The following is a 19,304-nucleotide window of genomic DNA, read 5'->3' on the forward strand; positions in this document are numbered from 1 at the left end:
ACTCTCCCGTGCTATTTCAAATGCATTTCAACGTGTATATAGATTTTCACTTGGAAATTTTGCAAAGTACAATATCTTTACCATACTTAAGGAGGCTACTGGTTTGCGGGAATTTCTCTTTAGTCCCTATTAATCATATTCCCATTTTAAGAGCATTTGATTTACACACTCATATTGTTTTAAAATAGCCTCTCTAATGTAACAGCAAATCCAAGGCTTGTCTCTTTCTTCCAGGGAAGTTACTTTATTGATGACAGGATAAGCTAATTGTCAGTGCTCACCACTTGCTGTTGAAGTGACGGCTATTGGAGGCATGTCTTCCAGTGGCTCTTCTTGCTGCCTCGGAGCACTGTCTGTCATCAGCTCCAGTCTCTCAATGTACCCATCTGTGGGCAAAAACCCATTGCTTCTGGCTATTAAGGTGCTTCAGTCCTAGATTTGCCACAGATTATCAAAGCTAAAAGGCACCTTCAAGAAGATCAAATTAGGAAAGACAAAAGTCAGCCCTCTGCACTCCCCAACCTGAGAACAGTGCCAGTCGATTTCAGTGTTCTTCCCTCACTAAGCTCCAACTTGGCTTCACAATACTTTTCCAATATGGTTCTCTGTAGCCATTATAGTGGATCAGAGTTGGCACTCAGGAACCTTATTTCCCTTCCCTGATCCAGTTCAGGCTTCTGGTTTCCAAGCAAAGAAGTCAAGGCCAAAAAAATATAAATGACTTGCCCACAGACCCTAGTAAGTTAGAGTTGAGATCTGATCCTGTTGGCTTAGTTCTTTCAGATGTCTAACTCTTTTCCGTCACACTCAGAAATCCAAAGAACTGTATCAGGTCCTTATCACAAAATCAGATTGTTATGTAGTATCTTAGAAACCAAGAAAAGGAGCCAAAAATTCATTAATTCATTTATAAAAAGTTGGCTCTGTTCACACATAGTAAGACAGGCGTGGATAATAAAGGTGACATACCATCTACTTCTTTTTTAAAAAGTCCAGAACTCAAGAAAATGTGCCTTAAGTAACTGTTAGCCAAACTTCCTTGTTTTCCATCAGAATAATACATAATCACCTTGCTTTTTTTTTTTTTACTTTCCCTTTAAACATGGAGTACACACTTGTGTTCACCTTCCCTGAATCCACTCAGCAATAAATATTCCATGCCACAGAGTTGTAACAGGCTAGATTAGGTGCTATCCTGACAGCAGTCACCTTCTCTCCGTGCTGGTTTCTTGATGCTTCTAAAACTGTCAGGGCAGAAACTCCATCTTCGAAGCCAATCTCTGTTTCATCTTTGTGCGTGTTCAGTGCAGTTATGGTGATGCCTCTCCTGGAGATGAACTGCAATCCTGTCTCAGATCTGCATTTGAAAATTTCACTTTCAAATCATGCGGCCTCGTGTCTAAAAGTAGAATGTCGAAGTGAACGTTGTCAGAGTCTTGAAGTTCTGGGGAAGGAGGAAAAAATAGGGTTTGGCAGTGCTCTCTTGGGTCCATCCTTTCCACATGACAACATTTGGGGAAACTGGAAGGTACAGTACGTCTGGTTAAAAGAGGATCAGATTGTGGGGAAGAGTGTGAAAAAGGAAAAACTACCGGGGCACTTCTGACGTAATTGGAGAAATTTAATTTTGCTAAGCTCTGTTCTTAAGCCATTCTACCACTCTAATTTAGTATCTTCCTTTGTTCTCCAAACAGCTCTAAAATCTGTCATGCCTCCACAGACATGGTAGCATGAAGAGAGCACAGACTTGGATTTGAGTCCCCCGTCCTCCTTCCCACTAACCTTAGGGAGGTCTGGCCTGAGTCAGTTTCCTCATTGGAAATGGGGGCGATGATCCCTATTGTTGTCATTGTTCAGCCACTAAGTCATTTCCAACTCTTTGCATACTGATGGACTGCAGCATGCCAGGCTCCTCTATCTCCCAGAGTTTGCTCAGAGCCATGTCCATTGAGTTAGTGATGCTATCTAACCATCTCATTCACAGTATTTGTGGGAAGTAATGGAGTCAGTGTAGGTAAAGCACTTGGCACTATACTAAGCCCTCAATAAACACAAGCTACTCCTGCAAGGCGGGTAGATGGTGGTGGCAATGGTTACTGTTCAGACTGCCTCACACAATGTCTGGAATTTAGTAATCAATCAAAAACTATGATGTGCCGGTAGCTAGGATCTAATAAGCAAAGAAACACTTCCTTCTTTCTCTGTTAGTGACAGTGGTATCCCACTGTTGTTCTCTTCCACCCTAGCCAAGCTGACCCACGCTATTGTTGTTCCCTCTGCTTAGAATGTGTTTTCCAGCTTGTCATACTTCTTCAGAATCCAGCTCAAATGTTACATTTCCCTGGAACTCTCCTCATAACCCAAAGAAAACAAACTTAGCCTCTCCTTCTGGCACTCAGTACAGTGTGCAAGGTCCTAGAAGTTTGTTCATATCTGTTAACCTCACTGGACTTTAATCTCCTTGATTCTGTAGACTGTCTTGTTTATCTTTGCTGCCCCCAGCACATCATGTAATAGCTGGTCCATAGTCAGTGTTCAGGAACACTGAGCTAGTATTCTTTGCCAGTGGATGAATGAATATGTTTCTCCCCAAGTTCCCAGGTTTGCACTGAGGGACTGGTCTCTCTTCTCTCCCGTCTCCACCCCACTTCTCTTCTCCATCTGCTCTACTGCTCATATAGGCTGACACTGTGCAACCTCCGAGCTGTGCACTCTGCCTGCCTCTCAGCACTTGAAGCCGACGTGTCCGTCAGACAGGTGTTCGCACGTCCTCATCCACTTACCTGCACGGCATAGTCCGCCGCTCATCCTGTCTCACTTCTCTGGCCGACAGATTCACAAATGCTTTTCAGGAGTCTGCTTTGCAGAAAGTACTTTGTAGGGTGCTTTGTAGGGTACAAGTTTTTAAATATCTCAGGGACAATTTTATAAGGAATATCACATTTTAGACTTTAAATATATTATGGATAGAGACTGGGGTGTGGGGAGATTACCAACATTACAAGTAAATGTGAGGGGGCCAGAAAAGGGAGGGCAGGCCTGTTTATGCTGTGTGTGTGGGGTCGGGGGAAGGCCAATGAGCAGAAAGTATGAACAGCATAATGCATTTTGCATAAGGCTTCAGGGCACAAAAATGCCTTCACTTTATTCTTTTTAATATTTATTTATCTGGCTGTACCACGTCCTAGTTGCAGCACATGGCATCTTTAGTTGCGGCATGCAAATTCTTAGTTGCCATGTGTGGGATCTAATTCCCTGTCCAGGGATCAAATCTGGGCCCCCTGCCTTGGGAACACAGAGTCGTAGCCACTGGACCACCAGGGGAGACCCTGCCTTCATTCTTAAGTCACTCGTCCTACTGCGTCTGCCAAGCAGAAGCCTTGACTCCTTATCCAAAAGTCACTTCTTCCCAGTGTTTTATGACCAACCCTGATTAGCACCCACCACTTGTAATTACTTTAAACTTGTGGGTGCACTGTATCCCTTTACTGTTGGATCATTTTCTGTGTTGCTGTGGTCCTTCCCACTCAGACCGGCAGCTCCTTGGTGACTAAGACCAGCACATCCCCTTACCTTCATTCTCACTCCTTTTCTGCCTTAACTCAGTGCTTGGAGCGGTGTTCTTGCCACACGGCAGTTAAGCAGGGTCCAGATCTGATACTCCACTTCATGTTATTCATTTCCACCTCAGAGATGAGTCAGACAGGATTCCTGTCCCTGGGGAGTCCATATTCGAGTAACTGGTAATTATGTAATTATGAACAACTTACTTAACCTCTGTGTGCCTTGGATTCTAATTTGTACAATGGGATTAATATCCCTCCCCTGCTTGCTTTAAATTTGGTAATAAGGACCATATATATAATAACGCTTTAAACTCCACTGCATTATAGAAATGTGAAGTATTAGCCGCAAATGCTTTTTGCATGAGTGGAAGTCAAAGAGTAATTTTCCTTCCTGTGCCCCCAGCTGTTGAACACTTAGGAGTTCTGGAGCAGGAAGTTATGATTATGAACAAATGAGAAACTAAAGAGGCCCTTCTATTTTTAAACTCCTTGGACATCAGTCCGATGCTCCGTGACTACCTCGTGACCATTAACACTATCACCAGATTACCGAGGAATTTGCTAATACACAAAGCTCTGAATTAGTGGTGGTGCTTTACCGGGCAGCACCGGGCCTGGCAAACCTAGAGCCTTCTTTTGCCTCACAGACAGAGGCCTTTAGGAACGAGATGAAAAGTAGCTACAGGCAGGCCCCCTGGGCAAATAAAGAAGCGCGTTATCTGCATCTAAATAGTCTCTGAAGGATGCTGGTTGGGGATTGATGACCACCGTGGTAAGTCCTTCAAGTTTGGGAGAGTGGAAAGCAGGGTCCCCAGGGCTTCCATCAGTGACAGGAGCCTGAATTGTCAGAGGGAACCATGGCCATAAAACCACTGACAGAATTAAGAAATGGATTGTTGTCATCAGAAGCATGTATTCAAGCACCTGTCTTCTTAGACCAATCTGCTAGTCGTGCAGAACGAGTCCCTCACCCAGTTCCGACTCTGACAGCCTGAAGCAGTTATGTCTCTTTCCTCTCATTCACCGCGTGGATGTTTACTGAGCCAGGGATGTAAAGACAGAATTCAATCCCCAATTTCACAGAGCTCACAGCCCACCCTCATGAAATAGAGGGAGTTATGGAAACGGGGAACTGATAATAACTGAAATCAGTGTGGATATGATGGGCCAGAAGACGGCGTGCCATGGAGTGACCTGCAAGCGTACTGTCAGGAATTTTGGAAAGGAGTTTTGTTGTCCTTAAATGATCAGGGAAGGTTCTGTAGGAGAGGTTGCTTTATAGTGTTGGCATGAGAGATATCCCAGAACCCTTAGGAAGCAAGGCAGTAAAGGCCCTGAGATGGGAAGAAGAGCTGTCTTGGCAGAGGTGGTGACAATCCTCTGGATGAGGGGCTTTGGGGTGGAGTGGAATGAAAATATGCTGCAATGACTGTGATGGTAGTTACATAACTCTGACTACACACAAAACTGTTATGTTGTACACTTTAAATGGGTGAATACTATAGTACATCAATTGTATCTGGATAAAGCTAGGTTTGTTTTTTAAAGAATCCATTAGACAGGAACAGATATGGGGAGAGCAAGTCTGATAGGTCTGGGGTTACAAAACTTTAGGAAAGAGACTCCCTAAAGAGGAAAGAGATTAGGTCTTTGACCTTGAGGAAGTATTGAACTAGTGGAATGAAGCGGAAAGGTTGGCATTTTGTATCTAACGAAATATAAGCCGAAAGGGACACATAGAATGGGTACCTGCGCCATCACGAGGGCACCAAAACGGAATTGTAGAGAAAGCGGACCTCTCCTCCCTAGGTTAATTTGATTTGGAAGAAAAAGAGTTAAGTCTATCTTGTAGAGAGGTTACTGATGGAGGTGGGAACCGAAGAGTAAAGAATGAGTAGAAGCAGATAAATAGATATATGTCCCCATCAGCTTATTTTTTCAGGTTGAATGTGTGGATGAGATCATTTTGGCCTTGAGTCATTGTATAGAGAAAAAAATGGACTTTAGTCTTGACTCCCTGAGCCTCTAGTCCATTAACAATGAGAACATAAGATAACTTTAGAATAATGAGACAAGCAGGAGGCAAATGAAGGCAGAGTGGTTTTCTTTTGTTGTAGTTGTCATTACTATTCTTTTGTGAATCATGAGAGGACTAGAAACCTATTCTTTCCTCCTCCACTCACCGTCTGACTTTTGTTCCCCAATGTTCATTCCTTTCTAGGACATGGTCCGGCGTGGAGAGATCATAGACAATGACATTGAGGATGAGTTCTACCTCCGGCGCTTGGACGCCGGGCTGTTTGTCCTCCAGCACATCTGCTACATCATGGCAGAGATCTGTAATGCCAACGTGCCCCAGGTAGGAGGGGCTTCCCTGGGTGGGCCCGTCCATCCCTGCCTCCTTGCCCGCCACCAGCTTAGGGACTGTCTCTCAAAGAAGGAAGTGGATCACACACTCCTTGAATTCCCTTCACTCTACGTGGGCCCTCTTTCTCAGGGATGGGAGTGAGGTGAATACTTCCAAAGTGATGTCTTCTGATGTCTACCAAGACAAATGATGCTCTTTCTTTCTCTGTCCACACTTCCTTTTCCTTATTAGATTCGCCAGAGGGTTCACCAGATCCTGAATATGCGTGGAAGCTCCATCAAAATCGTCAGGCACATCATCAAGGGTGAGTTGGATGTTGCTTGTGTCTGGGGCTCCAGGGAATTAATTAGATGATGCTTTCTTTCCATCTCTGTCTATATGCCTGGAGTTTGGTGCAGCATTCTCTGCACTGCAGGCTTAAGTGTGTTGTCCAGTTCAGTCTGTGTCCAGATCATCCTGTCAGAATACCAAAGACTAACCTAGTTAATCTCTGCCTCTGATCCTCCGATTCCAGAATTTTAAAAACACAAACAAGAAGCACTAGGGATTGGAAATGTAAAAACATACACACACACAAGAAACAAACAAAAAAAATCCAGGTCCAAACTTCATGTAGTGAAAGGAAATTGCTTTCTTAGGGGGAAAAAAAAAGAAACGAGCTAATAAGAACTACCTGGAATTAAGGCAGAAGGAAGTGAGTTTGAGGCAGGGTAGTGTCGGAGAAAAAGCATGCCTGCTTTCCAGTGCCAACTCTGCCTTCCCCCAGCTGTGTGAGCAAGATCTAGGAGAAATTTGGAAAAGTTCATGAGATGCTACATGACAGCATCCAGCCTAGTGGCCAGCACACGGGAAGTGCTCGGGTGAATTTCCTTCACGTTCCCCAGCGGGTCCCTCAAACACTGTTGCCTCTTTGGCTGGACCTGACTCAGCTGGAGCCGCTCCCAGGAGGCCTCTGGTTGGCGAGCACGCTCTCAGTCAGCTTTGCGATGCAGCGCCCGCCCGCAGACCACTTAGCGCAGACCAGCACAGACGGCAGCAGGGGGCCCATGCTGGTCGTTACTGATAACACCGGAGTTCAGCTGCGTGGTGGACGGTACCGCAGGCACATCTTGTCTCTCTCTGACCCTCATTCTGCCCACTCCTTAGCTGAGGAATTAGGCTAGATTCACTTGAAGGGTGTGTGGGTAAGTGGCTTATAACTCCCATTACAGGTGGGAGATGAAATGTGAAGATAAATGGTATAAAGTGAGGAGATGTTAAGAGCCCTGGGTTCTGGGATCTGGCTCCTGGAAGTGAATCCTGACCCTGATGTTTACGGTGCTACCTCAGGCAAGATATCCAGTTGCTCAGAGACCTCCTAGAATAGCTAAAAGGATTAAATGAGATGATATATGGAAAGTATCTCCAGTTCATAAGTTCTTGGTAAATGCTAGCTGAGTATTTGCTGTTTGCTTGGTAAATGGTATTGTGAGTATTATGAAATGTGATGATAACTATCGTCAGCAGTGTTACAAGTGAGGCACGGCTAATATCCCATGGGAAGCTGTGTGGGAGTGGGAACATTGAGCTGGGTCTTAGACATTCCAAAACAAAGGAACCGTGTGGGTGAAAACCTAGGACTGGAAGCCACATGATCATCACCGCCCTCCCCGGTGGGTGGGGGTGGTAAATCCTGTGCCCACTTTGCAGATGGAGCCTGTGAGGCATTGGAATTTACTGCCTTCCCCCTGAGAAAGAGGAAAGGGGGAACCGTTCATGAGCCTCACCCGGCGTCTCCCGTAGTGGCCTCCTGGGCGCTCCCTGCTCCCCCTCAGTGTCACAGCCACGTGAGTCACTCCTCCGGGTGTCACGCTGCCTCCTCCCTCAGGCGCAGCTGCGGTGATGTGGAAGCCCAGCCTCTAAAGGATGTTCATTTTCAATGCCCACGTGTTCAGTTAGAACTTTTTGTGACTATCAACTCCAAGGTCTTGCACTTAGGCTTCTCCCTGCACCGCCATCCGCATGATCAAAGCAGTGATCTTCTGAGAAAGGAAGAGTGTTTTTAACACCTCGTAGGGGGATGCCTTTCTTCCTGACATCCTAATATGTGTACCTGAGGTTATTCAGGATTTTCAGTTGTTGCGAGCCGGCCTCAGTGACCCTCAAAGCCCGGTTTATTCCCCGAGTGCCTGTTAAAGTGCTGGGCGAGTACTGGGTGCCAAGTACACATTTGTTGATTGGCCGGGTGAGCAGGTGAACAGCCTGGACAGATGCTGCGTTCATTCCCACTCTTGTTCCTCCCCACAAGTCACTTTCTTTCCCCCACTGTCCAGACTCTCAGATCCCTCCTTCCAGACCCAGGTTCGGCTCTTCAGCTCTCTCTCCAGCCCCCTTCACAGCCAGTCCCTTAGTAAATCTGCCATTGCTGCCTCCAGCCTCAATCCTGAATCAATCCATTTCTCTCCATCTGTTATTTCCCATCATAGCACCCTGTTTATTTCTTTCCTAGCCCTTATCACAGTCTGTAATTATTTTTATTTATGTCTCTGTTTACTTGTTCTCTGTGTCTCATGCATTAAAATGTAAGCTCCGTGACGCAGGGCCATTGGCTTGATCCCCGTGTCTCCTCAGCACCTAGAGCAATGCCAGGCACATAGTGGACACCCAGGGACTATTTTAAATGTTGTTGAATTAAACCCTACCCTTGTGTGAATTTAAATTGGCAGATATTTACTGAGACTCCTCAGGACTCAGCACAGTGCTAATACTGTACTACTAAGGTGTCACACAGCTCCTGCCCTCATAGAGTTTTTAGTCTTTTGGGGCGACATGGTTTAGTCGCTAAGTCCTGTCTGACTCTCTGCAACCCCATGAACCATAGCCCGCCAGGCTCCTCTGTCCATGAGATTATCCAGGCAAGAATGCTGGAGTGGGTTAACATTTCCTTCTCTGGGGGTCTTCCCAACCCAGGGATCGAACCCACATCTCCTGTTTGGTAGGCAAATTCTTTACCACTGAGTCAAACAAAATACATGCTTCAACAACTACTCAGCCAGCGTTGCTGGGTGCCAGGCTCTGTATCCAGGACTAGAGAGACAGGGAAGAATCAGCAAGATCCCTGTCCTAAGGGTTCATGGTCTAGGGGGAGAAAAATTGGAAACTAATTATAATGTGATAAGTGCTGCGTTGAAGTTGTGAACAGAGTGTTAAAGGAGTGATAAGAGGCAGTAATGGAGGCACAGGCCACACCCGGGAATCCCAGGGAAGAGAGAAAGGATGCTCTCGGGACTGGGAAGGGTGTCCAGTGGGGGACATACATCCCAGGCAGAGGGAGCAGAGGCCTGAGGCAGAACAGGACGTCAGTGGTCTTCATACGGAGTCTCCCTCATCAGGGGAGGTCTCTTAGGGATGCGGGAGGCTGGAGCATCGGGTGGGGTTGGGCGTGTTTCTGGACAAGGCTCTCGAGTTCTGTTGGGTACAGTGAGTTTGGAGGGAAAGGCAGTGCCTGCCACCTTTGTTGGCCAGTGGAGAGCAGACATTCTCATTCAGGCAGGAGAGGTGCTAGTTTGGACAACTGGAAGTCTTCATGAGGGAGGTGATATTTAAAGCCAGGGAATCAGATGCCACTGCCCAGATCAAAGATGTCCTCACAGGATGCTGACCACAAAAAAAAAAAAAGCATTCTCTCCAGATGGAAGGCTAAGGTTATAATAAAGGGCTCACACTGGCCCCAGGAAGCCCTTCTGTCTGCGGTGTTGGGTGACAGAGCTATACCACGGTCCGCCTTTCCTCAGCCTGTGAATGTGGTCCAGCAAGCACCCTCCGGACAGTGCTGAGGTTGAGAAGGGGTGAGGCTACCACGGGACTGGGTGGGGGGCGATGGCTGGGCTTCTGCTTCAGGCCCACCTCTTAAAAGTCTTCGCTCCCTCCCCCAGCCTTCATTCCATCAAAATGAGCAAAAAAACAAAGCCTCATAAAGAAAGCCAGCTCATCAGTCTGTCCTCTTTGATTTTAATTTTGTTTTTCAGTTTGGGTTGCTTCCTTTTTTTTTTTTTATCATACTAATTAGATGCAAGCTTTTTTCTTTGATTTTATGGCCTACATATTTCCCAAGTTTTGCTGGCAGGATGACAGCTGATGGATCCCTTGGGGTCTCAGGAAAACGCTGATGAGGCAGGCCCAGCAGGGGACTCTTCCCATTTTATTTCTGTCCCCTTTCTCACAGTTTCACTCCCTCCTTTTGTACTGGGGGTGCCAAGAGAGCTAGGAATAATTGATGGCTCATTAAAGTCCCTCGGTCTGCAGGCTGTGTACTCGGTGCTCCTGAAGTCCAGCCTTTCCTGAACAGGTAGCCACTCTGGCCCGAGGCCTGTGGCACCCACCTGGGGGGCGGTCTCCGTACTAGAGAAGGACTGCGTGCTTCACACAGGCAGTGACAGTTGTCCTGACTTTTATCTTCTGGTGCCTAGGCCGCGCGTGCCACAAAGAAGGGGCTAAGCTAATGCTTGCTGGGGATGCACTTCAGGCTTCTTTGTGTTGTTCCTGAAATTAGGGTCACAGTAGGTAGAGTGGTCACTCCCAAGCACGTCCTCTGTGCCAGGCTTTTAATGTATGTTCTCCGGTTCTCACAAGAGCCCTAAAAGCAGGATTACAATCTCCATTGTGCCCATAAGGAAGCCAAGACCTGTGGAGGTTAAGCAACGTTACCCAAGTTGCTCTTAATGCAGGAAAACTGGATCCAGACTCAGTCGGTCTTTCCATCTGGCGGAAAGGAAAGCTCTAACTGGGCCAGTTGGCTGATACACTCCTCGAGCATTTCAAGAAAGAAAATTCAGGGCAGCCATCTTTTCAGATCACCCAGTGGCATCACAGGGCCCTCAGTGGGCTCCCGAGGAGACCCTGTCCCCGGGGGATTCAGTCCCATTGCATGGGGAATAAATAACCGCTACACAAAGCAGACTGGAGTCAGTGCTAAGAGATGCAGTGGGAATCAAGAAAGCACAGTTAATTCTGCTGGAGATGGAGAGAGAGCCTGAAGATCCGGAGAGGATGCAAGAAGAGGTGCTTGTTTTTGTTTTTTAATTGTAGTAAAACATGCACAGGAGTTACCATCTTAACCATCGCAGCCATCACCACCCCCTGTCCACAGAACTTACTTTCATTTCAGCAGAATTGAAAGGCTGTACCCATTAAACCCTTCACTCCCCATTCCCCAACCCCCCTAGCCTCTGGCAACCACCCTTGCACATTCTGTCTCCATGAAGTTGATAACTAAATAAGAACGTGGCTTCTCGAAACATGTGACACCTCACAGGTAGATGCGGGGTACATTGAGTGGTCCCCTTGTGGATATGGAATAGGACCTGTGACCTGGAAATACTTCTCAGTATAAAGAAGTATACTTCTTTATAAGTATTCTTCTTATGCCGGGGCTTACCATTGAATCCTCCAGTGAATCTCCTAAATGTTTCAGTCACTGGTGAAAGTTTGTTAGAAGACCTTATGGTGTTAGGCTGTTTGGCAGAAGAAAGCTTAGAGGATTACTGACTCAAAAAACTCTCACGGGTGGCGAAAAGACGGAGCCAAGACTTCAGAACGCTGTCAGAGGTTGGCTCCTGGCCTTTTGATTTGCTTGTGTTCCTTATGGCTTCAAGTCCTCTCTCAGAAGCTCCTAGACATGTGTTTCCATATTGATTTGGAGCGCTTGGTAACCTGAGCTTGGCCTCTGTGATTTGCAAGCTGCAGAAGCTGCTGGGATTTCTCTTTGATGACATGTTCGTGTGTGTGTGACTTCCACCAGACCTTGGCTGCTGGAGCCTCTAGTATTTAGGGAGGCAGGAAAGGATCCTGAAGAGGGGCCTCTTTAACCTCGGGCAGCTTCGTGCCCTCCCCCTAAGCAGCTCCTGCATCTATAAGATGGAGATGGATAACCCACCTCAAAAGTTTGCTGTGAGCAAGATCCTCTATGACGCACCTCCCAGAATATTGGAAATAAAAGCAAAAATAAACAAATGGGACCTAATTAAACTTAAAAGATTTTGCACAACAAAGGAAACTGTAAGCAAGGTGAAAAGACAGCCTTCAGAATGGGAGAAAATAATAGCAAATGAAGAAACAGACAAAGGATTAATCTCAAAAATATACAAGCAACTCCTGCAGCTCAATTCCAGAAAAATAAATGACCCAATCAAAAAAATGGGCCAAAGATCTAAACAGACATTTCTCCAAAGAAGACATACAGATAGCTAACAAACACATGAAAAGATGCTTAACATCACTCATTATCAGAGAAATACAAATCAAAACCTCAATGAGGTACCATTACACGCCAGTCAAAATGGCTGCTATCCAAAAGTCTACAAGCAATAAATGCTGGAGAGGGTGTGGAGAAAAGGGAACCCTCTTACACTGTTGGTGGGAATGCAAACTAGTACAGCCACTATGGAGAACAGTGTAGAGATTGCTTAAAAAACTGGAAATAGAACTGCCATATGACCCAGCAATCCCACTCCTGGGCATACACACCGAGGAAATCAGATCTGAAAGAGACACGTGCACCCCAATGTTCATTGCAGCACTGTTTATAATAGCCAGGACATGGAAGCAACCTAGATGCCCATCAGCAGATGAATGGATAAGAAAGCTGTGGTACATATACACAATGGAATATTACTCAGCCATTAAAAGAATTCATTTGAATCAGTTCTAATGAGATGGCTAAAACTGGAGCCCATTATACAGAGTGAAGTAAGCCAGAAAGATAAACACCAATACAGTATACTAACGCGTATATATGGAATTTAGAAAGATGGTAACAATAACCCTATATGCAAGAGAAAAAGAGACACAGATGTATAGAACAGACTTTTGGACTCTCTGGGAGAAGGCGAGGGTGGGATGATCTGAGAGAAGAGCATCGAAACATGTATATTATCAAGTGTGAAACAGATCACCAGTCTAGGTTGAATGCATGAGACAAGTGCTCAGGCCTGGTGCACTGGGAAGACCCAGAGGGATGGGATGGGGAGGGAGGTGGGTGGGGGGTTCAGGATGGGGAACACATGTAAATCCATGGCTGATTCATGTCAATGTATGGCAAAAACCACTACAATATTGTAAAGTAATTAGCCTCCAACTAATAAAAATAATTGGGGGAAAAAATAAATAAATAAGAATTCTATACTGAGCACCAAAGGAAAAAAAAGTTTGCTGTGAGAATTAGATGAGGTTCTGCAGTAAAGTGCTTCCCTGTTGGCACATGATAAGTGCCTGATGACGTTAGCTACCTTCACCGGTGTGACTTGCGTCCCAGCTCACGTGGGAAGAGGTAGAACTGAGATGCACAGTCCAGCAGGATTCTGGCTCTCTGTAACTTGGGGTGAGTTAGTAGATAACATGTGTGAGCCTCAGTTTCCTCCTCTGTAAAAAGCAAACCGAAAGTGAAGATTGCCCCCAAGGATGGCTGAGATAGAGACGCAGCTGGGGACCCGGGACAGAATACTTGCTCAGTAAAGTGCAGATTCCTTCCTTCCCTTCCCTGGCCTCATCGTTTCACTGGACTCAGAGGCAGTCAGGAAAGCCCAACCCAGACCTCACTCTTCAAGGCCTGATGGGGAGGGTGGGGTGGTGGTGCTTTTCCAGGCAGCTGAAATGTCTGTGGGAAAACAGTCCGTGGGGATGTGACCCTGTTAGCATCGTAAGCAAAGGATAAGCTTCCTTCTGTTTCTCCTTAAGTGAGTTTCACTGTCATGATGTCCCTGATGAAACTTACACCCCAACTTGCAGCCCCAGCACAACATTCTCCTCCAGAGAAGTCACGTTAGTCCTTCCACATCCATCCTTGTTGCTAAGGAATCTCTGTTAGACCTCAAGGGCCTTACTCTCCCAGTTTCTATTTTGTTATTATTTCTGTGTCTTCACTTCACAGAAAACACAAGTGTTTTCTGTGTAAAAATGCTGACGTTCCTCTTCTCCCCACTCACCCTTCCTCCTGCATTTTTTCAGAGGTGAGCGTTTAAGGCTAAAGGTCCAGGGATCTGAACCAGGCTTATGAGGGCCGGTCCCAGTCTGTGTCCTGGACAACAGTCCTTCCCCATCTACCGTCCTGGTGCCCCGCCCTCTCCCTCTTAACATAAACAACAGCTCATATTCCATGTCTGAATAGTAAACCTGCTATCTAAAGTTTGCTTTAATATTTATGCATTCAACGCTGCTGCCTATTTCTGAGCTTCATCAAAGCCTTTATTATAAGAGCATTTGAAAATGCTGGGGAAGGAGAGTAGGGAGTGGATGTATCTCCCCGTCTTACTCTCCAGACCGACTCACTATCTCCTCCTCCCTCTCCCCCACCCCGAAGTTCTCCCTTCATCTAGCATCTCTTTTGCCCCTCTGTTCTCTTCCTTTCTTACACACACACACAGCAAAGAGAACTCTTTCCCAAGACCTCTGGGAGGGATCTGTTCAATATTTATAGACTGCTGCAGCAGCTATAATAACCAGAGGTAGCCGGCACCACCACGGTTTGCTCCAAATAGGATTCCACTCTGGAAACAAAGAACGAGTTGGGGTCAGGGGTGGAGGGTGAGACGTGAGGTGCACAGCTGGTACCAGCAGCCAGGGCCAGTGGGAGAGCACTAGGGCTTGTCGGGTCTGCCTCTGGGGCCGGCTCGCTGTGGGCCCCCGCCGCTCCCCTGTCCCTCCGGGTTGCCCTACATTTCTGAGAGCCCTGCCAGCCCTGATGTTTGGTGACCGGGAACAAGGGAGCGTGGCCCCAGCCAGCACTCCACGTCTGTTCTGACTGCTGAGGCCCCTTCACCCCGTGACATCCCTTCCAGAGCCTTATCTGTTATGAGGATATTGATGCCAGATGCCCTGCCAGAGCTGGACTGCCTTGGAGACTTTTTCCCCAAAGGATGGGGAACAGGCGGGGTACAGTACTGCCTAGAGGAAAGGATGCCACTTTCGGGACCAGCTCCCCCGCCCCCCAGTGGCTTTGGAGGTGCCCTTTTCACTTCTCACACATGTTCCTGGTTTGAATCTCAGCCCCTCTGCCATGCTGCACCTGGGCAGGTAGCTTCAGCTCTCTAATAAACCTCAGTTTCCCCATCTGTAAACAGAGAAGATGCTCTTTGCCTTGTAGGATTGCTGCAGAGATTCAGTGAGACAACATATATAAATGCCTGGCACATAAACAGTGTTCCCTACATGTGAAGTCCTATTCCACTCTGTGCAGGACAGCCCCTCTTCCTCATTTTACTCCCTTCCTTCACAGCCTGTTTCCAGAGAGCAGGTAATCTGACTGTTTCCTCCTTCTCTGCATGTGGAGCATCCGAGGAGACTTGTCCGTCGATGGGTACTCTGTGTACCATGGTGGCAAGCGTTTTTTTTACGGCCTTGGTAGCGGCGATCCAGCAAGGGGATTGATACAGACATTGGTGCTCTACTCTGAGCATCCCTGGAAAGCGATAAGGTCCCTCCAGGGAAGCTGGCTTTACTTGCAAAAGCACTGCCCCAAAGGATCAGACTGTGTCTCACTTCCTTCTCTCCTGGGTCTGAGAATCCATTAGGAGAACAAAGTGTTAGTTCAGTCCATTAAGATTCTTGCTTTCAGGTCAGGCCTCTGAGGGTATTAAATGCTATAATGGTCATTTCTCTCTCTCCTGGGGCAGCGACTAGATCATTCACATGTGAGTAAAAAGATACCACTTACATACCAGCCCGGAGCCTTTTCCCACCACCCACTTCCTGTTCTCCCATCACTCCAGCCCTCCCTTTAAAGAGCCTTCATGGAAGGGATCACAGCCTTTTGCTGCTGGAGGTGATGGATGGGCCTCACAGGAGAGGATGATTTCCGGGGGGGTGGACACACAGCTGGCACACGTCTGAATCCCAGATCGCCTCTTCGGCACTTGTCCAGTCATAAAGAGGACGGAGACGTGCAGAAGTGGCAGGAGCAAGAGACTGCCCCAGCCCAGTGGGTTTGCAGGCTTTACTCCTGTCCCCAAGCCTTTGCCTGATATACATCAGCAGATGTTTTATCATGCAGACGCCTCTTGCGAGTTCTATCGTTCAGTCTCTGGCCACCCCAGACACGGGGCTAGGGGCAGACGCGCAGGTACTCATCCTGATTCACTGCTCTAGGAGTTTATTCACAAAACAGCCAGGAGTCGGCTGTCAGCCCGGCTCTGCTGGGAAGTTAGCTGAAAGTGAGGCAAAAGCCCCTGCCTTCATGAAGCTGCCAGTCTGGATGTAGAGAGGGACAAGTAGAGGATCATCCAGAAGTCAGGCCTGCGATGGAGACAGAGGCCTGAGGAGGGGAGCGGGAGTCAGAGGTGACTCGGTGGGACTTCAAGGGACGGTGTCCTTTAAGATGGTCCTTGAAGGAGGTGTGGGATTGCAGTTACTGGCCCAAGCAAAGCAGGTTGGAAGAGGGAGCCAGTGTTTCTGGAACATGTGTTATCACTAAGCTCTTTACATGCATTTTCAGAGGGGAGACCATGCAAGGCCCCCTGGGACTGTGAGTCAGGGTCAGGACTCAAACATGATGTCACAGCATCTCCCAAGGGTGGGGGCAGGGCAGCACTCAGAGGAGCAGGACCGCAGTCCCCCGGGCTCTGTGCACCTCGTGGGAGTCCCCCCAGGAAGCCGGGGCCCCACTCAGCCCCCAGCCCTGCCTCCCATCCCGGAGCTCTGCGCATCCTGTCTGTGCCATATCCCACCCCCTCCCACCTCCTAAAACCAGCTGGCCACATACAACCTGGGGGCCGGGACACTTTGGAGAATAAAATGGAAGAGTGTTATGTGTTGTGCTGGGGTAACCGGTAAACTGGACACGTTTACCCACCTTACAACTCTGATGACATCCTGTCGTCAGCATCATGTCCCGCATTCCCATTCTCTTTAGACGTTATTTCCTGTATCTTTCTGCTCTGACTGAAAATGTGTCTCCCTGGGATGGGCCCGCTCAAGTGGTACCTGCTTTCCCTCGCAGGCCGTCTGCCAGTGACGGGAGAGGGGTCTTCCATGCTCCTCCTGGGCACCTCTAGACCATTCCTCCTCCCCTTTTCCCAGAAAACACCCATTGGTTTGAATCTCAGCGTCAGTGGACTGCACCCCAGCCCGCGTCCTTGTGGCACACACACCTGTCCCCCTCATTCCGTGGAGGAGTCCAAGCTCACTGTCACCCTCTCCACTGTCTCCTCCTCTCCTGTCGTTTTCTTGGTGGCTTCAGTATCCACGTCTCTTCCTCTCCCAGCTCTGGAGCCACCGTCAGGATACATCTTAAATCTGAAGACTTCTCTACCACGACCTTGGGCCAGACCACCATCAAATCACATCTCCTTCGTTCTGCCCTTGGCCCCTTCACAGTGTCTTCCTTGTGGCAGCTGAAGTGAGCACTGGTGAAAAGACAGATCATGTCATGCCTCTGCTTACAGCTCTCTTATAACTTCTCATCTCCGGGGAAGTGCCGACAGGGGCTTGTCTGCCCCATGCCCGCCCCCCTTGCTCCCCACTCAAGCCCCAGCTCTGCTTGCCCCCTGCCGCTCACTCCCAGATACTCCCCTGCACACCTGCTTCAGCAGTGAAAGTGCCGAGTCCTCACCACTGGACCACCGGGGAGCTCCCGACATCTGCATTTCTAACCAGTTCCTGCATGATGTTGAGAACCAGCGGCTCCGGGGCAGTACCTGCCCGTATGTGTGTTAAGTGGGGGAAGGCTCGGCCAGGAGAGGAACTCGAGCAGGGGCCAGGGAGTTGGTCCACCATGGGCCTCGAGGGCAGGACCCAAGGAGTTTGGGCACAGCCGCCACGGTGGGTGCCCCTGGAGGCGTTAGAACAGCACACACCCGCGGGCGCCAGGGTTCAGGGGGAGGCGCGACGTGACCCGGCCACGATGGTCCCCGCTCCCCAGACTCCCCCTGACCCTGCCTTTGTCTCCCCAGAGTACGCAGAGAACATCGGGGACGGCCGGAGCCCGGAGTTCCGGGAGAGCGAACAGAAGCGCATCCTGGCCTTGCTGGAGAACTTCTAGGCCGGCTCAGCAGCGGGGCCTCCCTAGGGCTCCCCCGGAAACTCTTTGTGGAGCTCGATGTGACTTTTGGACAAATTAAAGCTAGTTTTGGTATCCCCGGGCTGGTGTTCTTTGTACCGTCTGACCTTTAGCCGACACCTCTCCCCGCAGCGCTCACAGGACGTGTCCAAGGAAGCTGGGTGGTGGGCCTCACCCTTCCAGTGAGAAACCAGAGGCTCTGAGAGCAGATCAGTGATGCGGTGACCACTCTGCTGCCCTGGGGTCGCGGGGAGGCTGCCTGTCTGCAGCTGGGAAGGTGAAGGTGTGGACTGGGAACCTCTCTGGGGCTGAGCCTGTAACAGGAGGCACATGGCTCGTGTGGAAGGGCTTCCATGGCACTGAAGGCCGGCCACAGAACATGCGTCCTAAGAGCAGCAGTCTGAACTCAACCACACATCAGGGCCGCTCTGGGTGGAGAGGGGAATCTAGAAGTATGTATCCATGGTGGCCCCAACCCAGAAGGACGAAGTCGGAATCTGTGGTTTGGCCCAGGCGCTGGTGCTATTCTAAGCCCCCAGGTGGTTCCGAGAGCCACTGCTTTAGAGCCTAGCTTCATTGTTCACCAGCTGGGGCTGTCTGGATAAGTGACTTTACCCTCTTGAATCTCACTTCTTCATCTGCGAAGTGGGGGTAATAATCCCCTTATCCTTCCTTCATACATCTGTGGCTTCAGAACTGCAGTCTCACCCCTCTCCTAGAGACTGTGAGAAGGTTGGTCTCCTCCTTTATGGAGGTCAGCAGCCCTTTAGCATGGTTTCAGTCTGTCCCAGAGCATAGAGTCCTCACTCACGAGGAGTAAGACAGCCGACCTAGAATGAAGTGTTAGCCCAGGGTCAGCTGGTGGACTGCAAGGGACGCCGCCCGCCCCGCGCAGTGCCCGTGGCCACCATTCAATCAGAGCCTCTCTGGCTGCTCGGTGAGGCCCCAGGGACGGGGCTCCTGGTGGCCTCTGCCATCTGGCCAGAGCTGACATGCCCTCCACATCCACGCTTTCTAACCTCTGCAGCACTGCTGGCGACGTCATTATTTGAAGCCGAGACCGAGGTCCCAGAGGGTAAATAACTCGGGCGAGGCTCTGGGGCCAGTATACGCAGGGCCCGCATTCAAAGCGAAGTCTGTCCAACTCCACAGCCAGGCTCTGCTCTCCCCCGGGCGGTCTCCATCAGGAGCCTGTCACAGGTCACTGGCTGAAGCAGTCCACTTCAATCGGTTCTACTGTCCCAGGGATTTAATGAATTCACACAGAATGTAACCTGTGGAATCTTACACTTTTTACAATTCATTTTTACTGAAATAAGTTTACAATGTTATGTTAGTTTCT

General features: G+C 48.7%; 1 protein-coding gene across 1 annotated transcript in view; it reads left to right on the top strand.

The window, feature by feature from the left end:
• Positions 1–18,037, top strand: part of CTNNBL1 (catenin beta like 1) — a 160,142-nt gene extending 142,105 nt beyond the window's left edge. The window contains exons 14-16 of the mRNA XM_043479007.1: positions 5,788–5,925; positions 6,166–6,238; positions 17,856–18,037. Of these exons, the coding sequence (XP_043334942.1) occupies positions 5,788–5,925; positions 6,166–6,238; positions 17,856–17,944 (300 nt within the window). The 3' untranslated portion in view covers positions 17,945–18,037. The remainder of the gene's footprint in view (positions 1–5,787; positions 5,926–6,165; positions 6,239–17,855) is intronic.
• The last annotated feature ends 1,267 nt before the right edge of the window (positions 18,038–19,304 follow it).

Source organism: Cervus canadensis, chromosome 10 (genome assembly GCF_019320065.1).
Source record: "Cervus canadensis isolate Bull #8, Minnesota chromosome 10, ASM1932006v1, whole genome shotgun sequence".
Lineage (NCBI taxonomy): Eukaryota > Metazoa > Chordata > Mammalia > Artiodactyla > Cervidae > Cervus > Cervus canadensis.